The sequence below is a fragment of the Pelophylax lessonae genome (assembly GCF_965119305.1).
Source record: "Pelophylax lessonae genome assembly, chromosome: 1".
Taxonomy (NCBI): domain Eukaryota; kingdom Metazoa; phylum Chordata; class Amphibia; order Anura; family Ranidae; genus Pelophylax; species Pelophylax lessonae.
This window is the reverse complement of record NC_138768.1, coordinates 477426363-477446542: the sequence shown is the minus strand read 5'-3', so window position 1 is coordinate 477446542 and position 20180 is coordinate 477426363. Positions and strand designations below refer to the sequence as shown.

The window sequence follows — 20180 nt, the reverse complement described above, 5'->3', positions numbered from 1 at the left end:
CTGTAAAGCGGGACCGCAGCTTCTGGACTTCTGCCGAGAAATCCGGGAAGGCAGCTATACGGCCATTTTGAAAGGGAATATTGCCGCGTTCGTGGGTTAAACGTAGTATAGCATCCCAGTCACGATAATTGAGGAGTTTTGCAATAAATGTACGGGGTGGTGATCCCTCAGGTGGGTGGCGGGCGGGCATACGGTGGGCTCTTTCCATAGCAAAAGTGGCAGAAAATGTTTTTCTACCAAAGTGCGTGATTAATAAAGTCTCCAAAAATGTAGCTGGATCAGACCCCTCAGGCAACCCGATAAACCGCAGATTACTGCGGCGTGCCCTGTTCTCCAGGTCATCCTGCTTCTGTGCTAGTTGCTGAATCTGGTGCTGCATGGAGTCTGCTCTGTGTTGGAGGGGGTTGAGAATTTCTTCAGCCCTGCTGATCCTGACCTCTGTCTCCGCCACCCTGTCCCTGAGTTTAGCCATATTCTGCCTAATAAGGGAAATGTCCACCTTTACCTCCTCAATCTTCGTAGTATGCGTGGTCTGGCAGTTGGAGATTGCCTCTAGGACCCTGGTGGTGTCGGCCGCGGGGGTCTCCAACGGAGCGGCGCTATCTTCGGCCTCCATGCCCCACTCCTGGCGGCGGAATTTGTCGAGCTGCTAAGGCGGCCTTGCGAGGCGGTGACATGTCCCCGGGACTGGCAGAAATCTCCCCGCAGGCAGCAGGGAGGAAGCAGGCGGTCTGGAGCACCCAGGATGAAAGAACAGGATGATACAGGAGCGGAGCTCAGCTCATGTGAGTCCTACTTCATTGCCGTCCAGGCCACGCCCCTATGTTGCCAGTATTTAAATGCAGATGATTTTGCCTGAGATTATTCAGTTCTGGACAGGAAGAATTTGCCCCGTTAATGACCAGGCCATTTTTTGCGATTTGGCACTGCGTTACTTTAATGGAAAATTGCGTGGTCGTGCGACACTGTACTGAAATAAAATGTATGTCCTTTTTTCCCCCACAAATAGAGCTTTCTTTTGGTGGTATTTGTTCACCTGTGCAAATTTTTTTTTGGCGCTATAAACATAAAAAAAGAGCGACAATTCTGAAAAAAAAAAAAACAATATTTTTCACATTCTGCTATATAACATTCCCAAAAAAATGTTTTAAAAATCTAAATTTTTCATCCTTTTAGGCCAATTTGTATTCTGCTACATATTTTTGGTAAAAAAAATCGCAATAAGCATATTTTGACTGGTTTTCACAAAAGTTATTGCGTCTACAAACTAGGGGAAAGTATTATGCCATTTTTATTTTTTTTTACTAGTAACGGCGGTGATCTGCGATTTTTTTTTTTGTGATCTGCAATTTTTAGCAGGACTGCAACATTGCGATGGACAGATTGGACCTCTAACTCACAGTTTTGACCCTTTTGGGGGGACCAGTGACATTACTACAGTAATCAGTGCTAAAAATATGCACTGTTACTGTAAAAATGACATTGGCAATTTGGCAGGGAAGGGGTTAACCTAGGGGTGATCAAAGGGTTAAGTGTGAGCCTAGGGTAGTGTTTACTAACTGTATGGGGGATGGGCTTGTGAAATGATCATAGAGACCTGTGTTCCTATATAGAAGGATCACAGGCGCTCTGTGATCATTTCAGAGAGAAGAACAGTCAGCTGTGTTTACAACAGCTGACGGTCCTTCTTTCTCATATAGGAGTGATCACGGGTGCCCGGCGGTGATTGCAGCAGCCGGTTCCATGCATCGGCATCACCACTGCCTAGTGGGGGCGGGAGCCCCCAGCACCACGCATGCGACCGACGTAGGGCTAAAACTGCAGCGGGCGGTCAGCAAGTCTTTATGCTGAAAAATACTGACAGATACTTATCCATCATTCCATACCATTAGGGGGGGGGGGTGTGTGACTGCCCCCAATTTTTTTCTGCAGCAGGACAACAACCCCAAACATACAGCCAATGCCATTAAGAACTATTTTCAGCGTAAAGAAGAACAAGGAGTCCCGCAAGTCATGGTTTGGCCCTCACAGAGCCCTGATCTCTGCAACGTCGAGTCTGTGTGGAATTACATGAAGAGACAGAAGGATTTGAGGCAGCCTACATCCACAGAAGATCTGTGGTTGGTTCTCCAAGAACAACCAACCTGCAGAGTTCCTTCAAAAATTGTGTGCAAGTGTACCTACAAGAATTGATGCTGTTTTAATGGCTAAGGGTGGTCACACCAAATATTGATTTCATTTGGATTTCTCTTCTGTTCATTTACTTTCCATTTTGGTCATTTGTAAAAATTAGCTAGTAACACTTCTATTTCTGAAAGCATTCTTAATTCATAGCATTCTTTTCCACACCTACCTAAAATTGTTGCACATTACTGTATTTATTTTAACAACAGTGTCGCTGAATCTCAGTAAAGGAACCCTACTCTACAGCCCGCACATAGCTTTATTCTCTATTCCTATTTTCATCTCAGATTTTAGACCTAATACACACTCTACCTTTATACCCCAACTGCTACCTCTGCTTTTCTTTCCTCTCCTGTTCTTTTATTCTCCCAAATCCTCTATTTTTTTTATCTTTCTTAATACTTTATCTTTTTATTCAACTGATTCTTTTACTCTCATTACAATTCCTCTTCTTCTAACCTACACCCTCTCTCCTCTTTGCGTTTTTTTTTTTTTTTTTCCTACTGCACTGGCAACCTGAGCTATTTTGCAGGGTGAAGTTCTGTAAGCCAAACTTATGCTTCCCTGTCCTGTTCTCTATCCTTCTTTGCTGAAAAATCTCAATGCCCTGAATTGTTGATAATTTGAGTTCACTCAGTTGGACAAACTCCTGCCAACAGAGTACAAAATACACAGCTTACTCTGCTTTCATTGTCCGCCCCTCTCTCCGCTCTAAACACGCAGCCTCTCTGGCACATTGTGGTAGGTATATTGAAGCTACTGTTGGGCAGATCAGAATCCCCTTTTGATAATCACTTGTCTTGGAAGACATTTCTTCACATTGGAAAGATATCGTCTCACTTCCCGTTGAGTCTACAAAGCAGGAAGTGAGGGGAAATCCCCTACATCAGTTAGAGATGGCAAAAAAAAATTTAGGTCATTGTATACATTTATACATCATTGTATAAATTACCATTGTCATCCAAGGTTGGGCAGCTACTTGCTCCATGAAGCTGATATTGCCCTTCTTCCTGTTGAACTGAAATCTGACCTGCAGAGCATGCTGAAGAGGGACCTATAAAATGAGGTGCCAGAAGGGCACTTCTTCCTTTTTTGGATGGTGATGATTTTAGAGCTAAATTGAAAAAAAAAAAACAAAAACAAAAAAAAAAACACATAATGAAAACTTTGCTACTTTATCTTATTACTAGACATTAAGCCCGTTAAATTAACGGGCGCTAGAACATATGTGGTCAAACATTTGTAAAAACAGACTTGTTCCAGTAAGGCGTACTTTGCTACTAAAGTCAGTTTGCTTATAAATGTCCCTTTAATAGCGTGTCTATGTTCTGCGTTTTTTTTTTTTTACAGTAATGCACCTACAGTCGCAGATTTCATTCAGGCGTGTTTTGCGTCTGCATTCTTTCTATTTGCAAATGTCCCGTTCAAAACGTGTCTTTACTTTCCATTTTTTTGTAAGGTTTCGCAATCACACTCGCAGATTTTCTGTAGGTGTACTTTGCTACTAAAGTCAGTTTGCTTATAAATGTCCCTTTAATAGCGTGTCTATGTTCTGCGTTTTTTTTTTACAGTAATGCACTTAGAGTGGTAGATTTCAATCAGGCCATGTCCCTTTAACAGCGTTTCTACAGTCGCAGATTTGCTTTCCTGTGTGTGACAGGTTTTTTCCTCTGTTTAAATGATCCTTTTCCTGACAGCAACAGCTTTTTTCCTTTAAAAATTAATCATGGCTCTATTCGCTTTTTTCACCACAATAATTACAGTCAAAGGGTTTGCCAAGTATAGGTTTCCTCATGCAATTCCAAGCATAAGTTTCCTCATACAATGTCCTTTTAATATCTTTAAGTCTCTCCCTCATCAGCCTCCTTGTCCGACCTGTCACGCACTGTGCACTGCGTCCCTGTTGCTTTAGCAATCTAGCAATCCAATCTAGTGTCCCCATCGAAGTGCCTCCTTACATCAGTGTCCCCATCGGAGTGCCTCCTTACATTAGTGTCCCCATCGGAGTGCTCCCTTACATCAGTGTCCCCATCGGAGTGCTCCCTTACATCAGTGTCCCCATCGGAGTGCTCCCTTACATCAGTGTCCCCATCGGAGTGCCTCCTTACATCAGTGTCCCCATCGGAGTGCCTCCTTACATCAGCGTCCCCACTGGAGAGTGCTCCCTTACATCAGTGTCCCCATCGGAGTGCTCCCTTACATCAGTGTCCCCATCGGAGTGCCTCCTTACATCAGTGTCCCTTTATGTGTCCGGGTCAGAGTTCCCCTGTATGAGCCCCAGTTAAAGTGCCCCTGGTCAGAGTCCCCCTTTAATAATGCGGTCAGAGTCCCCCTTTAATAATGCAGTCGGAGTTCCCCTTAATAATGTGGTCGGAGTCCCCCTTAGTAATGCCGTCAGAGTCCCCCTTAATTATGCGGTCGGAGTCGCCCCCCTTAATAATGCGGTCGTAGTCCCCCTTTAATAATGCGGTCGGAGTCCCCCTTTAATAATGCAGTCGGAGTCCCCCTTAATAATGCCGTCAGAGTCCCCCTTAATAATGCCGTCGGAGTCCCCCTTAATAATGCAGTCGGAGTCCCCCTTTAATAATGCCGTCGGAGTCCCCCTTTAATAATGCCGTCGGAGTGCCCCTTAATAATGCAGTTGGAGTACCCCTTAATAATGCCGTTGAAGTCCCCCTTTAATAATGTGGTCGGAGTCTCCCTTAATAATGCCGTCGGAGTCCCCCTTTAATAATGCCGTCGGCGTCCCCCTTTAATAATGCCGTCGGAGTCCCCCTCTAATAATGCCGTCAGAATCCCCCTTAATAATGCCGTCAGAGTCCCCCTTAATAATGCCGTCGGAGTCCCCCTTAATAATGCCGTCGGAGTCCCCCTTTAATAATGCCGTTGGAGTCCCCCTTTAATAATGCCGTCGGAGTCCCCCTTTAATGTGCCCCGATAAGAGCTGTGTTTGTGTTCTCTAATTCCCATATATATATATATATATATATATATATATATATATATATATAATATACACAGTACAAAATGTCAGCTTCACAGAGTAATGAGACACCTCCTACTCTCTCTCTCTACTTATCTGCTATGTAGCCCCGATGGTGTACACAGAGCCTATGTGTGCTGCTGAGCAGATAACTTCTACTGTCTGATTGGTAGGTGGGAGTGGTTTATGCAAATTACCCACAGAACTGCAGAGTTGATCACATGCTGAAGTGCCATGCTGTATTTAGTATTTTCTAATATATATATATTGTGCAGAATAAAATGTAAAGTCTTTAATATATATATGCATTATGAAGTACATTGAATACAACATTTAAATGGCTTTTATTATTCATGACAGAATTCATCACCGTAATGTGAAAAGGCAGTGGTTATGGGCTGGCAGCAGTGACTGCGGGATATTCACTCAGCTGCGGCTGTGGATTGCCACCCACGTTTTGGGAAGTCTCTGCACTCCCAACGGCTGTCTGTGGGGCACATGTGCAGTAGTGAAATCCCGCGGACACAGGGACTGGACGCATGGACATTATTATGGATATTATTATAGATTGTGAAAGTCTGATTGTACAGATCTCCCTGACAGCCTTCTATATATCCTATGTGCTTGACTTTATATGAGCAAAGTCATGCAAATAGGATTTTCTATTAGTTTATTTATTTTTGATACATGGCAGCAAACAACTGTTTCACCACTGTGCTCCTGAAAGTTAATTTCTTACATTTTCCTTTGGAACAATGTATTTTCTATTAGCATACATGTTATTACCTACTAATACTGTATATAGAGGTCTATTTACTTAAAGAGCAGAGTCTATTTACATTGCAAAATTAATTTTAGTAAATAAAGTTAAACTGAACTCCCGGCAGATGTAAAAATCAATGCAGCTCTATATTAATAAAAATTTTTTTTTTTTTTTAAAGAAAGCTGACTTGCTATCGGTCTCTTGCACTCTATTTTACAGCAAGGCTCAAACTGGGTGAAAGAGAAACCCAAGTAGTCATTATTTTGTTCTTCATTGCTCATATGCTAACAAGGAACATCAAGTGTAGTATCTGTTCTTATCAGTTGGTATGGGCCTTAGCTAGTACCAGTATGACCGAAACCCGGAGCGCTCTGAGTATTGAGGTATGGGAAGTAGGTCATCTGGGAAAGCATGTGGGGCCCGCTGCCTTCTGATTCGAATGGGTTGAACTGTCCTAACCAGTTTGAAGGGGGCAGGAAGCCGGTTCGGGGGGGCCGGTGGAACTGCTCCTGGATGTAATGGGCTGAGGAACAGGATGGCGAGGGGAGGGCTTTCTCTCCTGGGTTTTGATCTGGCTTTTGTGGCGAGCCTGTCCCCAGTTGTAGGTAAGCTCTCTCTAAGCTGTCCAGGTTCTGATGTCTGCTGGTGGGGATAGGCTACACTCGGTCTGGCCGGGGGCTGAGATTGAAAAAGCCCGTAGTGTAAGTGCCCCTGGGGTGGCAGCCCAGGGGTGCCTTAATTTCTCACTGGTGAGGGGCAGCTCGCTGTGAGTTCTTTTGGCACCTTGGTCACTGCACTATGCACACCTTTTTCGCACCTGCCTCTTGGGACAGGCCTTTTGGCTTGCACCAGAGGAATTTTTTATTCCGGCTGGAAGGCCTGCCTTGGTTCCTCACATGGCACCATTGCACTTTCCCCACTTCCCCTTCCCCACTTCTATGTTTTGTTTGTCTTTTTCTTTGGAGTCCGTCACCTGCACTGTCACCTTTGTTTTCTTTATTTGCACAGACTGGAGTGTGTGGGTCCTCGGGCCCTGCCTTAAGTCTTGGGAGGGGGTGGATATGGCCTTTTGGCTTAGTTCGCCCTCTCCCATGGGGTCTCCCTTCGGGGGAGCCCTACTTAGTACTCGGTGGGGGCTGTTTCGGCAGTCCCCCTGAAGAACGGGGTCTGTCTGGTTTCGGCCAGACTGACCATGAGTACCTTACGTCCCTGTCAGGAGTCTTGCGCCCCGGGGGATTGAGGTTTCGGGTCCTACCTCTTCGGAGGGAAGACCATACGTTGTCGCACACCCTGTGCTTTTTTGTGTTACTCACTTTGTGTGTGTGCACTTTTTTATGCACCGGGTGGAGTCTTTTGAGTGTGTTGCACACGCTACGGGCTTTAAAAAAAAAAAAAAAAAACAAGGAACATGTTGATAGGAAGAGAGAGCAGAGTGACAGAGAGCCCAGCTCATCAGTCTACTTCCTCTCCTTTCACTGGCCACTTGCATGCTGGGGAAGGGACAAGACCTCTAAGCATAACTTTAAAGTGACTGTTAATACTCAATTGCATTTTATTCAAATACAAACAAGATACTTAACTGCTCTGTGCATTGGTTTTGCACAGAGCAGCCCAGATCCTCCTTTTTTTTGTGTCTTCCCCTAGCGCTCCTGGCTCCTCCGCTGAGTCCCCCTATAGCAAGCTGTTTATTTAGCAGTCTGCCTGGAGTTCAGCTTTAAGCGGTGTTCACTTTGAATACCAAATCACGTGCTAGGAAAAACCATGTTTATTTTTTCCCCCTTCTACATGATAGGGTATTCAAAGGGAGCACAGGTTGACCCTATTTACAAACATTCATTTGAAAAGCACAGATTCACTTTGCTTGATGAACTAAATGAGCCTCTGCTCCCTTATGCCTCGTACACATGCAACGATTATCGGCCGACCGATCGGCCGTCTTTTGTCCAGTGTTGTTGTGATGTCATGTGCTGATTAACTTTACGTTTGTTTTTTCTTCTCTGAGCATGCCCAGTCTTGCTCATCTGATTTTTGTCTGCCGAAATCTGTACTGACTGACGGAAAATCGGGCGTTCTGTTGACGGCCAACAAAAATTTTATAGCATGCACACCAGATTTTGTTCGGCCGAAAAGTCGCAGTCGGTTGTCGGAAGCATCATACTAACAAGCCGAAAATCAGCCGATCGGACGTTGGCCGAAAATTCACAGCCAACAATCGTTGCGTGTGTACGAGGCATTAGTAAAGCGACTCCAAGTATGTTAAGGAACAACAACATATAACATGTGACATAGAACAGTCAAATAGAAGCTGCAGTTTACAGTTCAAAAATATTCTATTACTAAATTCTTTAACTTGTTAGCAGGTACAACTCACATGATGTCTTTCTGAACACTGTATTAGTCATGAACTTGAAGAAACGTTCAGCATAGAAGCCCGGTCTGTGCACAGAAACAGTGTCCTGAAAAAAATAAATAAATAAATAAAACAAACAAACTTAGCCATGAATGATCAAAGTAACCATTGCACAGGTAGGAAGGCCATACATTATGCAATTTTTTCATTCAATCAGCAGGTTGAATGAAAAAAGAAATGAGCCGATTTCCCCATTCAGACATTTAATGTGGATGGGGGAATACTTTTGACTGTGCTATTGTGAGCCTTCCCCGTTGGGAGAATACAATGATCAGTTTTGCTGGCTACAGCATTGGCACTGATCATTTGGGAAAAATCCAACAGGCTGGTTGTTCACAAGTCATTTGGACTTTTCTTGACTGCAGACCATTGTTTTTTGTTTAGTATAGTCAATCTTGTGTAACTTACCCCATCGTGAACGAGGGCTTTCCATGTGTGTTCCAACTTTTTGATAAATCTAGAAAAGATTAAAAAATTTAAATATGCATTGCAATCACAAATGTTTCATCACAATCATACAGCATTCATTCAAAGAGAGGCATAAAACAAAATTCCCTGTAGACAAGCAAAAAAAAAACTACCACTCTAATGCTCCTATCACTGATATCAGCTATCAAGACATGTTATGACCTGGTGCAGAACATATCAAACAGCTTGTCAGGCTACAATATGCTATAGGAATCAATATATGGGTAATTGACGCTGCCTACTGTAATGTAGTATATAAATAAATATGATCACAATGTGGTATATGTGAATACAAATAAAAATGTCTGTGCAACTACAAATATATACGGTAAAATAGTAAAACCAACATGTGAAAGCAAAAAATGATATTATAAGACCAACATATAAAAACGAAGGTGATAATGTATCCCAGTGATAAAGTGATATATAAGTGCAATCAGGTGATATAATATATAAAATAAATAAATCCAATAATGATATGAGCAATTTAAAGTGCCAAGTGACAAAAAAGTGCTGGAATAGTGCACAAGAATATAAAAATGAAAAGCGGGTGTACTAAGAAAAAGTACAAGAAAAATTTGCAATAGTGCAATAATGTGCAAAAAATAGTAATAAAACAATATATACTGTATTATAATGACTGGCTAGAAAATGCAGTCCTAATAGCCAATAATGGTGGTAAGAAATAGTCCAAATTCAGAAAAAGATCCGTGAATAGATGAAATAGAATTCAAGGTGACCCCGTGGTGGGCAACTGGCGAGGTGCAAGGAGATCCCACTAGTAAATAGCCTACTAAGCAGATATACCCACCCCACACAGGGGTATAGAGCGGGTATTAAAGTGTAGATGGAACTCCTTCCCTTGGCTCCTAACTTCCTTCTGTGTCAGGGGGATGTTGGAAAACCGTCCCTGGGGGTCCCGGGTGTCACCGGAGGAAAGCGGGATCCTATGGTCCTCTCCAATAGGGGCAGTGATATATACGGAGGTCCGTAGATAAAAGTTGGCCACTCAGCAGTAGAATCATACAGGGCAAAAGAAAGGCTCTATAGTGTAATACCGTAAGGTTGTTTATTGAATCCAATGTAAAAAAAAATAGGTACTCACAATATAACAAGGAATACAAGCGTGGTAGTTGCGTCCCGGAACGCAATGCGTTCCACCAGTATGCCGGAACCATGAACGGTTTTCCAACATCCCCCTGACACAGAAGGAAGTTAGGAGCCAAGGGAAGGAGTACCATCTACACTTTAATACCCGCTCTATACCCCTGTGTGGGGTGGGTATATCTGGTTAGTAGGCTATTTACTAGTGGGATCTCCTTGCACCTCGCCAGTTGCCCACCACGGGGTCACCTTGAATTCTATTTCATCTATTCACTGATCTTTTTCTGAATTTGGACTATTTCATACCACCATTATTGGCTATTAGGACTGCATTTTCTAGCCAGTAATTATAATATATATTGTTGTATTACTATTTTTTGCACATTATTGCACTATTGCAAATTTTTCTTGTACTTTTTCTTAGTACACCCGCTTTTCATTTTTATATTCTTGTGCACTATTCCAGCACTTTTTTGTCACTTGGCACTTTAAATTGCTCATATCATTATTGGATTTATTTATTTTATATATTATATCACCTGATTGCACTCATATATCACTTTATCACTGGGATACATTATCACCTTCGTTTTTATATGTTGGTCTTATAATATCATTTTTTGCTTTCACATGTTGGTTTTACTATTTTACCGTATATATTTGTAGTTGCACAGACATTTTTATTTGTATTCACATATACCACATTGTGATCATATTTATTTATATACTACATTACCCAATATAGGCAGCGCCAATTACCCATATATTGATTCCTTTGTTTATACAGTCTTTTGATTGTAGTTTAGGGTAGGCTGCAGCCTAATTACCTTCTTACACCCGTTAGATATCTATAGCGCAGGACTTATTTTATTTCTACAATATGCTATAGAAAAATAGAAAACGGATCTCACACAGTATGCTGACTCACTGTGATCAAAACTAAACCAGGTAATGTAAGATGGCTTTAGCTTTTAACTCCACCCACAGGAGAGGTTCCTCAGACGTATATCACCGAAACACATCCGATGGACCTCTCTGGTGGGTGGAGAGCAGAGCTGAAACCATCTTACATTACTTGGTTTAGTTTTTGTCACAGTCAGTCGGCATCCTGTGTGCGATCGGTTGCCATTTTGAAAACGCAACAATGGTGCCATGTTATGATAAAAAACACACTACTACTAATGTAGCATCTCAAATTCTGCTAAGGTATGGAAACAGGCAAAATACAAAGTACTTATAGACAAATGGTAAATAAATTATTTATATACCTGTACGACTGCAATATGTCAATAATTCCTATGTACAGTAACAGACGTTCCCCTCTTCCGTTGACAGCTGGAATACCTCCCATTCTATAACGGATGCAGTAGTTGTGAAAACAACAAGAAACATTCTGTATCAAAAAACAGGCGCAAAATCATAATAAAGTGCAATTATTATAATCAGAAAAACATGTAGGCAGACAAAAGATGCTACTATATCCTAAACCACACATTCAAGGCTCTATTAGAATAAATCAATTGGATCAGCTCACTAGAAAATGAAAAAAAAAAAAAAAACTTCAGCTTTGGTTAAAATGAAAAACACAAGATAAACATCAGATATAAGGGTTTTTCTTTTAGATATTTTAAAGCTTCAAAAGCTAAAAGAAACAGACCACCCAATGGCTTGATACAGTGCCCCTTTCCTAATTTTTATTTTATTTTATGCATGTTTGTCACTCCTAAATGATTCAGATCATCAAACAAATTTTAATATTACACAAAGATAACCCGAGTAAATCAGAAAAGCAGTTTTGAAATGTGATGATTTTATTTATTAAGAAAAAAAAGCTGTTCAAACTGGCCCTATGTGAAAAAGTAATTCACCACCCCACCCCCACCCTAAATCATGAATAGTTGGGTCTCTTTCGCACGGTCCGCCTCCATAGGTGGATCCGTGCTGCTCAGCAGGGATCGATCCGCGATCCCCACTGAGCCGGCGGATGACAGCTCCGTCTCCGCTTGCAGTGCAGTGCGGAGAGGGAGGTGTCACAGCCCCCGCTGCTCTCTATGGGGGATCGGATGAGAGCGGAAAATAGGGTTTCCATCCGTCCGGATTTCACGGACATGATGGGATACGAATGGCAGCTGGTGTCAGCGGAGGTGTCTCCGCTGACACCCGCTGCCCCATAGAGCTGCATAGAGGATCCGATCAGATCCGCCTAAAAAACTGACAGGCGGATCTGATCGGATTGCCCGTGTGAAAGAGCCCTTACATTTCACTTGCCACACCCAGGCCTGATTACTGCCAGACCTGTTGAATCAAGAAATCACATAAATAGAAGCTGTCTGACAAAGTGAAGCACGCTAAAAGATCTCCAAAAGGAACACATCATGCTGTGATCTAAAGAAATTAAAGAACAGATGAGAAACAAAGTAAATGGCATGTATCAACCTGGAAAGGTTTCCAAAGCCATTTCTAAGACTTTGGGACTCCAGCGAACCACAGTGAGAGCCATTATCCACAAATAGAGAAAACTTGGAACAGTGGTGAACCTTACCAGTAGAGGCTGGCCTATCAAAATTACTCCAGAAGCATGACTACGACTCATCCAGTAGGTCATAAAAGTCCAAAGAACTGCAGGCCTCACTTGCCTCAGTTAAGGTCAGTGTTCATGATTCAACTATAAGGCTCCGTTCATATATATGCAAAATTGGATGTGTTTTGAACCACATCTGAATCACATGACGTGAATCAAGGCGGCTTTCTAGGGAGCCAGTTCACATATGTGTGGTGCAATGGCAGTGCAAATTTGATGCAAATGTAACCACTTCCCGCAAACCGACGTACCTGTACGCCGGCTTGCAGAAGTGGCTGCACCGAGATGATGCCTGCAGCTGCAGGCATTAACCTTGTACCGTTTTTTAGAGCCGGTGGTCAGGTTTCAGGAGATAACAGCTTATGCGGTTCAGCAGCCGCTCGGCTGTTATCCCAGCGAGCGGGAGGAGACATCCCCCCCGCCATCTTCCGTGGCTCTACCAGGTCTCCCATCCCACCGGGAGACCCGAGCAACCAGCCGGCACGCCCGCTGGCTGGTTGGAGTCCCAAACAAAGCTGGATTCGGCTTTGATCGGGTCTCCGACGTAGTAACCCAGAAGTGACGTCACTTCCGGTTTAAAAAAAAACTGTCAGTATTCAAAAATGCCAATTTTTGTGGCAAGTGCAGTGGTTCAAAGCCTTGAGGTCCAGGATTAGAGGTACCTTGCCTTTTCTTCCTGGGAACTGTAAACAGGTTTGACTAGAAACCTTAAAAACGTTCCGATTTTAGAACCGGAACAATCACCCCTTGTAGTAGAAAGTCTTGCACCACCCTGAATAGACCCAGGCGGTCTGGGGACAAATGCAGATTGGAAGGAAAGGACCTCACTAGAGGACAAGACCTAAACTCGATCTTGTAGTTGGACCGGATCAGCTCCTGGATCCACCTGTCTTGAATCAGGGAGGTCCATGGGTCCGGAAAGAAGAGAAGACGCCCCCCCACCTCAGACACAGGTGAGGGCGCCTCTTCAGGCAAAAGAGGGCTTGTCTGTAGATCTGCAATGATCCGCTCTCAGCTTACCAGACCAGGTCCTCTTGGAACCTGAGGAACCTATTTGCCCGGAGGTGGTCCTGACAGCCTTAGATCCTATGTCTTGAGATCCTGAGGGATGAAAAGGCCGCAAATGAGCCTAGAAAAGAAGGGCCCACATCATTGACAAGACTCCTTGCCCCTGGCATCCTGTGAAAGAAGAGTACTCTTCCCCTATAAGAACCTTAATGATATCATCCAGCAAGATCCAAACAGGTGATTCCCCAAAAAGGAAGAACAGATAAGGCCTTCTAGGAAGACTGGTCTGCAGACCAGCATTTCAGTCATATCATGCGCCGAAGGACCACTGTTGTCACGGACAGCCTAGAAACTAAGAGAGCCACATCCATCCTTATCCCCTGGACCAACTGGTCCACCAGCTTGCAAGTGCAGGGGGAAGCTGTTTCCCCTCCAGATCCTGGCGTAAAAGATTTGCTCACTCTGTTAAAGTCTGGGACACCAAAACTATAGTGAACACCGGCCTAAGGACCGAATCATCCTAAATATGTGGCGGACCAAATTCTCGGCTCATCTGTCAAAAGGGTCTTTAACAGCTTCCCAACAACCCATCGCACATTTACTGCGCCAGGCTGGCTCTCCTGCGTGAACCAATGCAGCCCTACAGCAGTCACACGCGTGGGGCTGGGGGGTGAGCAGGCTCCCCGCAGAGAGCGAAGGACGGTCAGCTGTTGTAAACACAGCTGACTGTTCTTCTCTGTGAAATGATCACAGAGTGCCTGTGATCCTTCTATATAGGATCACAGGTCTCTGTGATCATTTCGCAAGCCCATCCCCCCCGCAGTTAGAAAACACTCCCCTAGGTTAACACAGAACCCTTTGATCACCACTGTGTTAATCCCTTCCCCGCCAATCTCATTACAGTAGCAGTGCATATTTTTAGCACTGATTACTGTAGTAATGTCACTGGTCCCCCCAAAAGTGTCAAAAATGTCAGTTAGGGGTCCAATCTGTCTGCCGCAATGTCGCAGTCCTGCTAAAAATCGCAGATCGCCGCCATTACTAGTAAAAAATAAATAAATAAATAAAAAAGACATAAATCTGTCCCCTAGTTTGTAGACGCGATAACTTATGCGCAAACCAATCAAAATACGCTTATTGCTTATTTTTTTTACAAAAATATGTAGCAGAATACAAATTGGGCCAAAAGGATGAAACATTTTGATTTTTACATTTTTTTTTGGGGGGGGGGGGGGAATGTTATATAGCAAAATGTGAAAAATATATATATATTTTTTTTTTTTAGAATTCTTGTTTTTTTTTTTTGTTTATAGCGCAAAAAGTAAAAATCGCACAGGTGATCAAATACCACCAAAAGAAAGCTCTATTTGTCGGAAAAAAAGGACATCAATTTTTTTTCAGTACAGTGTCGCACGACCGGGCAATTTTTCCATTAAAATAACGCAGTGCCGAATCGCAAAAAATGGCCTGGTCATTAAGGGGACAAATCTTTCCGGGCCAGAACTGGTTAAAAGCCGGAGACTCCTCCACCGGAATAAGAGTCGAGTTATTCAGCCTGGAAACCACCACTGTCCACTTTTTTTTAATAGGGACTTTTCAAAGGGATACCGTCTAGCGAAAACACTTAGGCACCGACATACTGAGTTTAGGTTACTGACTCGTGACAATTTTGTCAAAGTAGGCGAAAAAACGGGATACCTTTTGCCTCTTCTGGGGAGCTTGCCCACACCGATACAATCAGTGCATCCACCGGCGCCATTTCATGCACTGCTGCAGTAGAAGTGGAATCATCCTCACTATCAAAGCACTCGAAGTGCTTGGACGCAGACCCAGTAGGGTCGCTACATACTAAGCTCACCCCGAAACATAACAATCAGGATTGTTACATAGACATAAAACAGGCAGGTAAGGGTCGCCGACTGCGATCCTGCAGGGGGACGCCGACCCAGGGCCCACACGAATGGACCACCTACTGGACCCCACGAAAAATAAAACCAAAAAGAGGGTCACCCTCCGAGCCCCTCCATAGAGGCCAGCATGCCATCGCAGCGCTAAAGGTGAGGTGACCTATGCAATAATAGAGGCATGCTATCATCAAACAAAGGTGACCAAGCCCAAAGCACCCCCCGGGAAGGCGCCAAGCTGGCCGCCCGCCTCTGGTGGAGGCCCAACCACACAGATCCCATCCAAGGTAAGGCGGGTGGCTACAGGACACTCACAGGGGGCCGCCCCCCCCCCCCCGCACGGAGGCGCCCACTTGGCCACAAGGCCCAGTAGGCTGCAAGCCGAGGCCTAAATTTCTGAGGGTGCACTGCCGCCTGAGCGCGAAGCCCGCCAAAGCTGACCGCCCAGGAACAACAGGGGAGAGGGCGGATGCCCAAACAGAGGGCAGGGGAGCCACCTTCACTGGGGCATCCAAAAAAGCATCCGGCCGGTAGGCCGCAAAGCGGTCGCCTACATTTTCAGCCGCGTGCAGGGAAGGCCTGCGGATGTGAACCCATCCGCACCCCCAGCTCAACACAACAGCCGGGAGCCCTTAAGACCCCCCTGCCCAGGTCACTATCCCCCAGGGTGACGAAGGAGACTGTTGTAACCCCCGGTGTGTGCCCAGAAAAAAACTGTCAGCAACAACCCCAAAGGAAGCCCCCCTTCAGAGCACATGGCAAAAGCCAGCTCACAACCTACGGGGGGGGGGGGGGGGGAAATGAGGGGGTATGGAAGACCCACGGTGACTCTAGAGGGGTTTGGGAGAAGGAGGGGAACCTGGGAGTCCCACTGTCCAAGGGAGGGGCCCACATACACTCCAAAATCCTCAAGGGGGGACAACCATTTACCATACCATGGAACTGGGTGGGCACTGCACCGGACAAATCACCTCTCCACCTGAATGGGGGTGCTGTCGGCCAGGAGGAATGCTGCGACTCAAGCCGTGACCAGGTCGTATGCGTCTTTGCGAGATGTTTAACTCGCAGTCAAGCCCCCGTCCAGTAGGGCTATGTCAGAGCTAAGGCCTGTGCGTGCTCACTGGCTGGACTGGGGAGACCTTAAGGATCAAGAATATCCAGTCCTTCGCCCAGTCCAGCAGTTGATTGTAGTTCCCACAGGAACAGAAAATAATGAAAGAGGAATAAATAAAAAAATTCCATTTAAAAATAAAAAAATCCTAGGACCAGAGATCCCAGCAAGGAACTAGGTCCTTACTCCTGAGAGAAGGCATAAAAAAACTGAATGCCTATAGCAGGAAGTGGGAGTATACCCCCTTGGACTTCCCCATAGGCGTGCTAACGTTTTTTTCCTGCCTAGTGTCCTACTACTGTAGGGGGCAGCATAACCCAATCGTCAAGAAGATTCCGGAGCTGTGTCCATCAATAAACTAAAGAGAAATACTGATTTTAACTTGTAAACAACATGTGTCAGAAATGGGCTTGGTCCTTAAGTGGTTAAAAAGAGTCCTGTGCATTTTTGAGCACTTCGGTGTGGTTCTGATGTGAATACCAGGCACATTGTCTTCTTTGGCAACATCTGAACCACACATCAGATCAGTTTTGAACACGAATTTGATCCAGATAAAAAACAACATGCCACCCCCACCCCCAGGAGGAGATTTTTTTCTTTTTGACTTTTTCCGTGGCAGTGGGCATCGAAATTGACTATGGATCTACACCGGGGGACATTGGTTTTTAATAAAGGAATTGTCAAAAACTGTCTGTGTTTTTATTTCTTTTTGACATTTTTTTTGGTGAATGAATACAATGTACCTCATATTCATTCACATGGGGGGGATCGCTCCTTAACAACCAGCTAATGTTAAAGACGCTGGTGGCTGCCGGCTCCAAAAATTTACATCTGAACCGCATCTAAATCTGAACAGCTGCTTAAGAAATTTGCAGTGAAAACGGAGGGGAAATTTGCACCGGACATGTGTAAACCTAGCCTAAGAAAGAGACTGGGCAAAAATGGCATCCATGGAAGAGTTCAAAGACAAAAGCCACTGCTGACCAAAAAGCACACAAAGGCTCGCCTCTCATTTGCCAAAAAACATCTTGATTATCCCCAGGACTTTTGGGCAAATATTCTATGGACTGATGAGACAAAAGTTGAACTTTTTGGAAGGTGTGCCTCTTGTTACATTTGGCGTAAAACTAACAGCATTTCATAAAAAGAATATCATACCAACAGTCAAAGATTGCGGTGCTAGTGTGATGGTCTGTGGCTGCTTTGCAGCTTTAGGAGCTGGGTGACTTGCCATAATTGATGGAGTCATGAATTCTGCTCTCTACCAGAAAATCTTAACCACTTTACAACCGGAGGATTTTGCTGTCTTCCGTCCAGGCCACTTTTTGCGATTCGGCGCTGTGCGACTTCAACTGACAATTGCGCGGTCGTGCGACGCCGTACCCAAACGAAATTTACGTCCTTTTTCTCCCACAAACAGAGCTTTCTTTTGGTGGTATTTGATCACCTGTGCGATTTTTACTTTTTGCGCTATAAACAAAAAAAGAGCGTTTATTTTGAAAAAATAACAATATTTTTCACATTTTTTTATATGAAATTCCCCCCAAAAAAGATGTAAAAACCAATTTTTTTAAAAGTTTTTTGCCAATTTGTTTTATGCTACATATGTTTGGTAAAAAAAATCGCAATAAGCGTATTTTGATTGGTTTGCGCAAAAGTTATTGCGTTTACTAACAAAGGGAAAGATTTCTGTCATTTTTGGTGTTTTTTTTTTAACGCGTAATGGCGGCGATCTGCGATTTTTTTTGCGGGACTGCGACATTGCGGCGGACAGACCGGACCCCTGACTGACATTTTTGACACTTTTGGGGGTACCAGTGACATTACTGCAGTAATCAGTGCTATATATATGCACTGTTACTGTAAAAATGACACTGGCAGGGAAGGGGTTAATTTTATTGGAGAGGGAGGGGTTAATGTATGCCTGGTGCTTACTGACGTGTAGGGGGGGAGGTGACTATGTGATTCATGGACAGATCGGATGTCCAGCTATGCTGAACACTCCGATCTGTCACTCCCTGTCACTATGGAGATCCGCCCGCTGTGTTTACACACAGCGGGCGGATCTCCAGACTCGATCCCCGACGATCGGGTAAGAGCAGCGGCGATCGCCGCTGCTCCTCCCCTGGCCCGACTCCCGCTGTGAATGAAAACAGCGGGAGCGAGCCTCCGGCGGCGCGCAAGCGCCGCCCAGAAGGGGAGGAGTCCAGTCACGTTAATACTACGTGACTGGACGGGAACGAGCCACTCTGCCGCAGTAGTATTACCGTGAGCAGTAGTAAAGTGGTTAAAGGGGAATGTCCGACCATCAGTTTGTGAACTCAAGCTCAAGTGCACTTGGGTTATGCAGCAGGGGGTTTAGGGAGCAATTACTTTTTAAAATAGGGCCAGGCAGGTTCGGACAACTTTTTTTTACCTTAACCACGTAAGGTCCGTCCTAAAGCAGTATTACTGCTACAGGGCGGCACCTCTGCACCAGATCACGTATATATTTACATGGTCTTACTGTTCCGGGTAGAGGGCGTGCATGCTCACCGCTGGTGGCTTGCTTCTGCTGTGTTTACACACAGTGGAAGCCAATCAGCAGGTGCATGGTACCTGATGCCTGCCGGCCACTGACGGTTGTTAGGCAGAAAGACAGAACAGCGATCTGCCTATGTAAACAAGACAAATTTGTCAACATTGACATAATTTATCTGACAAAAGGGGTGGGTCCCTGAAACATGTGAGTCAGCCCACTCTATCAATGGACTTTGGTGTTCTCCAGCAGTCTAGAGGGAAGCCTCACACACTGACAGCAGTCTGTACCCATGGAGGTCTGGTAATCCATGTCTTGGCCCAGCCGTCCTACATCTAAAGCCCCGTACACACGTACCGATTGTCGGCCGAACGATCAGCCGTCTTTTTCCAGGGCTGTTGTGTCTGTTGAAAACTGCAAAAGACTGCACACGAATTTTGTCGGCCAACAACAGCCGACTGCAGAAGTGATGTCATGTGATGGTTAACTTTCCTTGTCTTTTTTCTTTTCTGAGCATGCCCAGTCTTGCAAATCTGCTGTCTGTCGGCCGAAATCTGTACTGACTGACGCACAATCGGCCGTTCTGTTGTCGGCGTACAAAAATTTTAATGCCTGCAGGACAGATTCTGTTCGGCCGAAAATGCGCTGTCGGCTGTCGGAAGCATCATACTAACAAGCCTACAATCGGCCGATCGGTCAGCGTCCGACAATCGGTACGTGTGTACGGGGCTTTACACTACTTTCTGTCCTGAGTCTCTGTGAGTCCAAATCCAATGCTCTCTTAGTTTGCAGCATCGATCGATCGGCAGAGGGCTCAGGGAACATGCTGACACCTTCTTAATCCACAGCAGTGCAGTATACTGCCATCCAGCTCAGTGATCCCTGGTTTTGTGTCTGCTGTTCACAGCTTTACAATTTTCACCCCTGAAGTGCTTCCCAGAGACTGTTATGAAAGTTTCCAGTGATATATTAATACATTTTGACACTTTTATTGATCCTGCGTCCTGGCTATTTGTGTGTGTTTTTTTGTTTTTTTTTTCCAAAATTCTTTGTCTTTTTTTGTTTATAGCACAAAAAATAAAAAAACGATCAAATATCACCAAAAGAATGCTTTATCTGTGGGGATAAAAAAGGAATTAACGCAGT

At 44.5% G+C, this 20180-nt stretch overlaps 1 protein-coding gene across 1 annotated transcript in view; it reads right to left on the bottom strand.

Moving 5' to 3' along the window:
* Nucleotides 1-20180, bottom strand: part of PIP5K1C (phosphatidylinositol-4-phosphate 5-kinase type 1 gamma) — a 476610-nt gene that overhangs the window by 161112 nt on the left and 295318 nt on the right. The window contains exons 9-12 of the mRNA XM_082248247.1: nucleotides 11181-11264; nucleotides 8749-8797; nucleotides 8302-8386; nucleotides 3137-3298 (exon numbers count right to left, since the gene is read on the bottom strand). Of these exons, the coding sequence (XP_082104373.1) occupies nucleotides 3137-3298; nucleotides 8302-8386; nucleotides 8749-8797; nucleotides 11181-11264 (380 nt within the window). The remainder of the gene's footprint in view (nucleotides 1-3136; nucleotides 3299-8301; nucleotides 8387-8748; nucleotides 8798-11180; nucleotides 11265-20180) is intronic.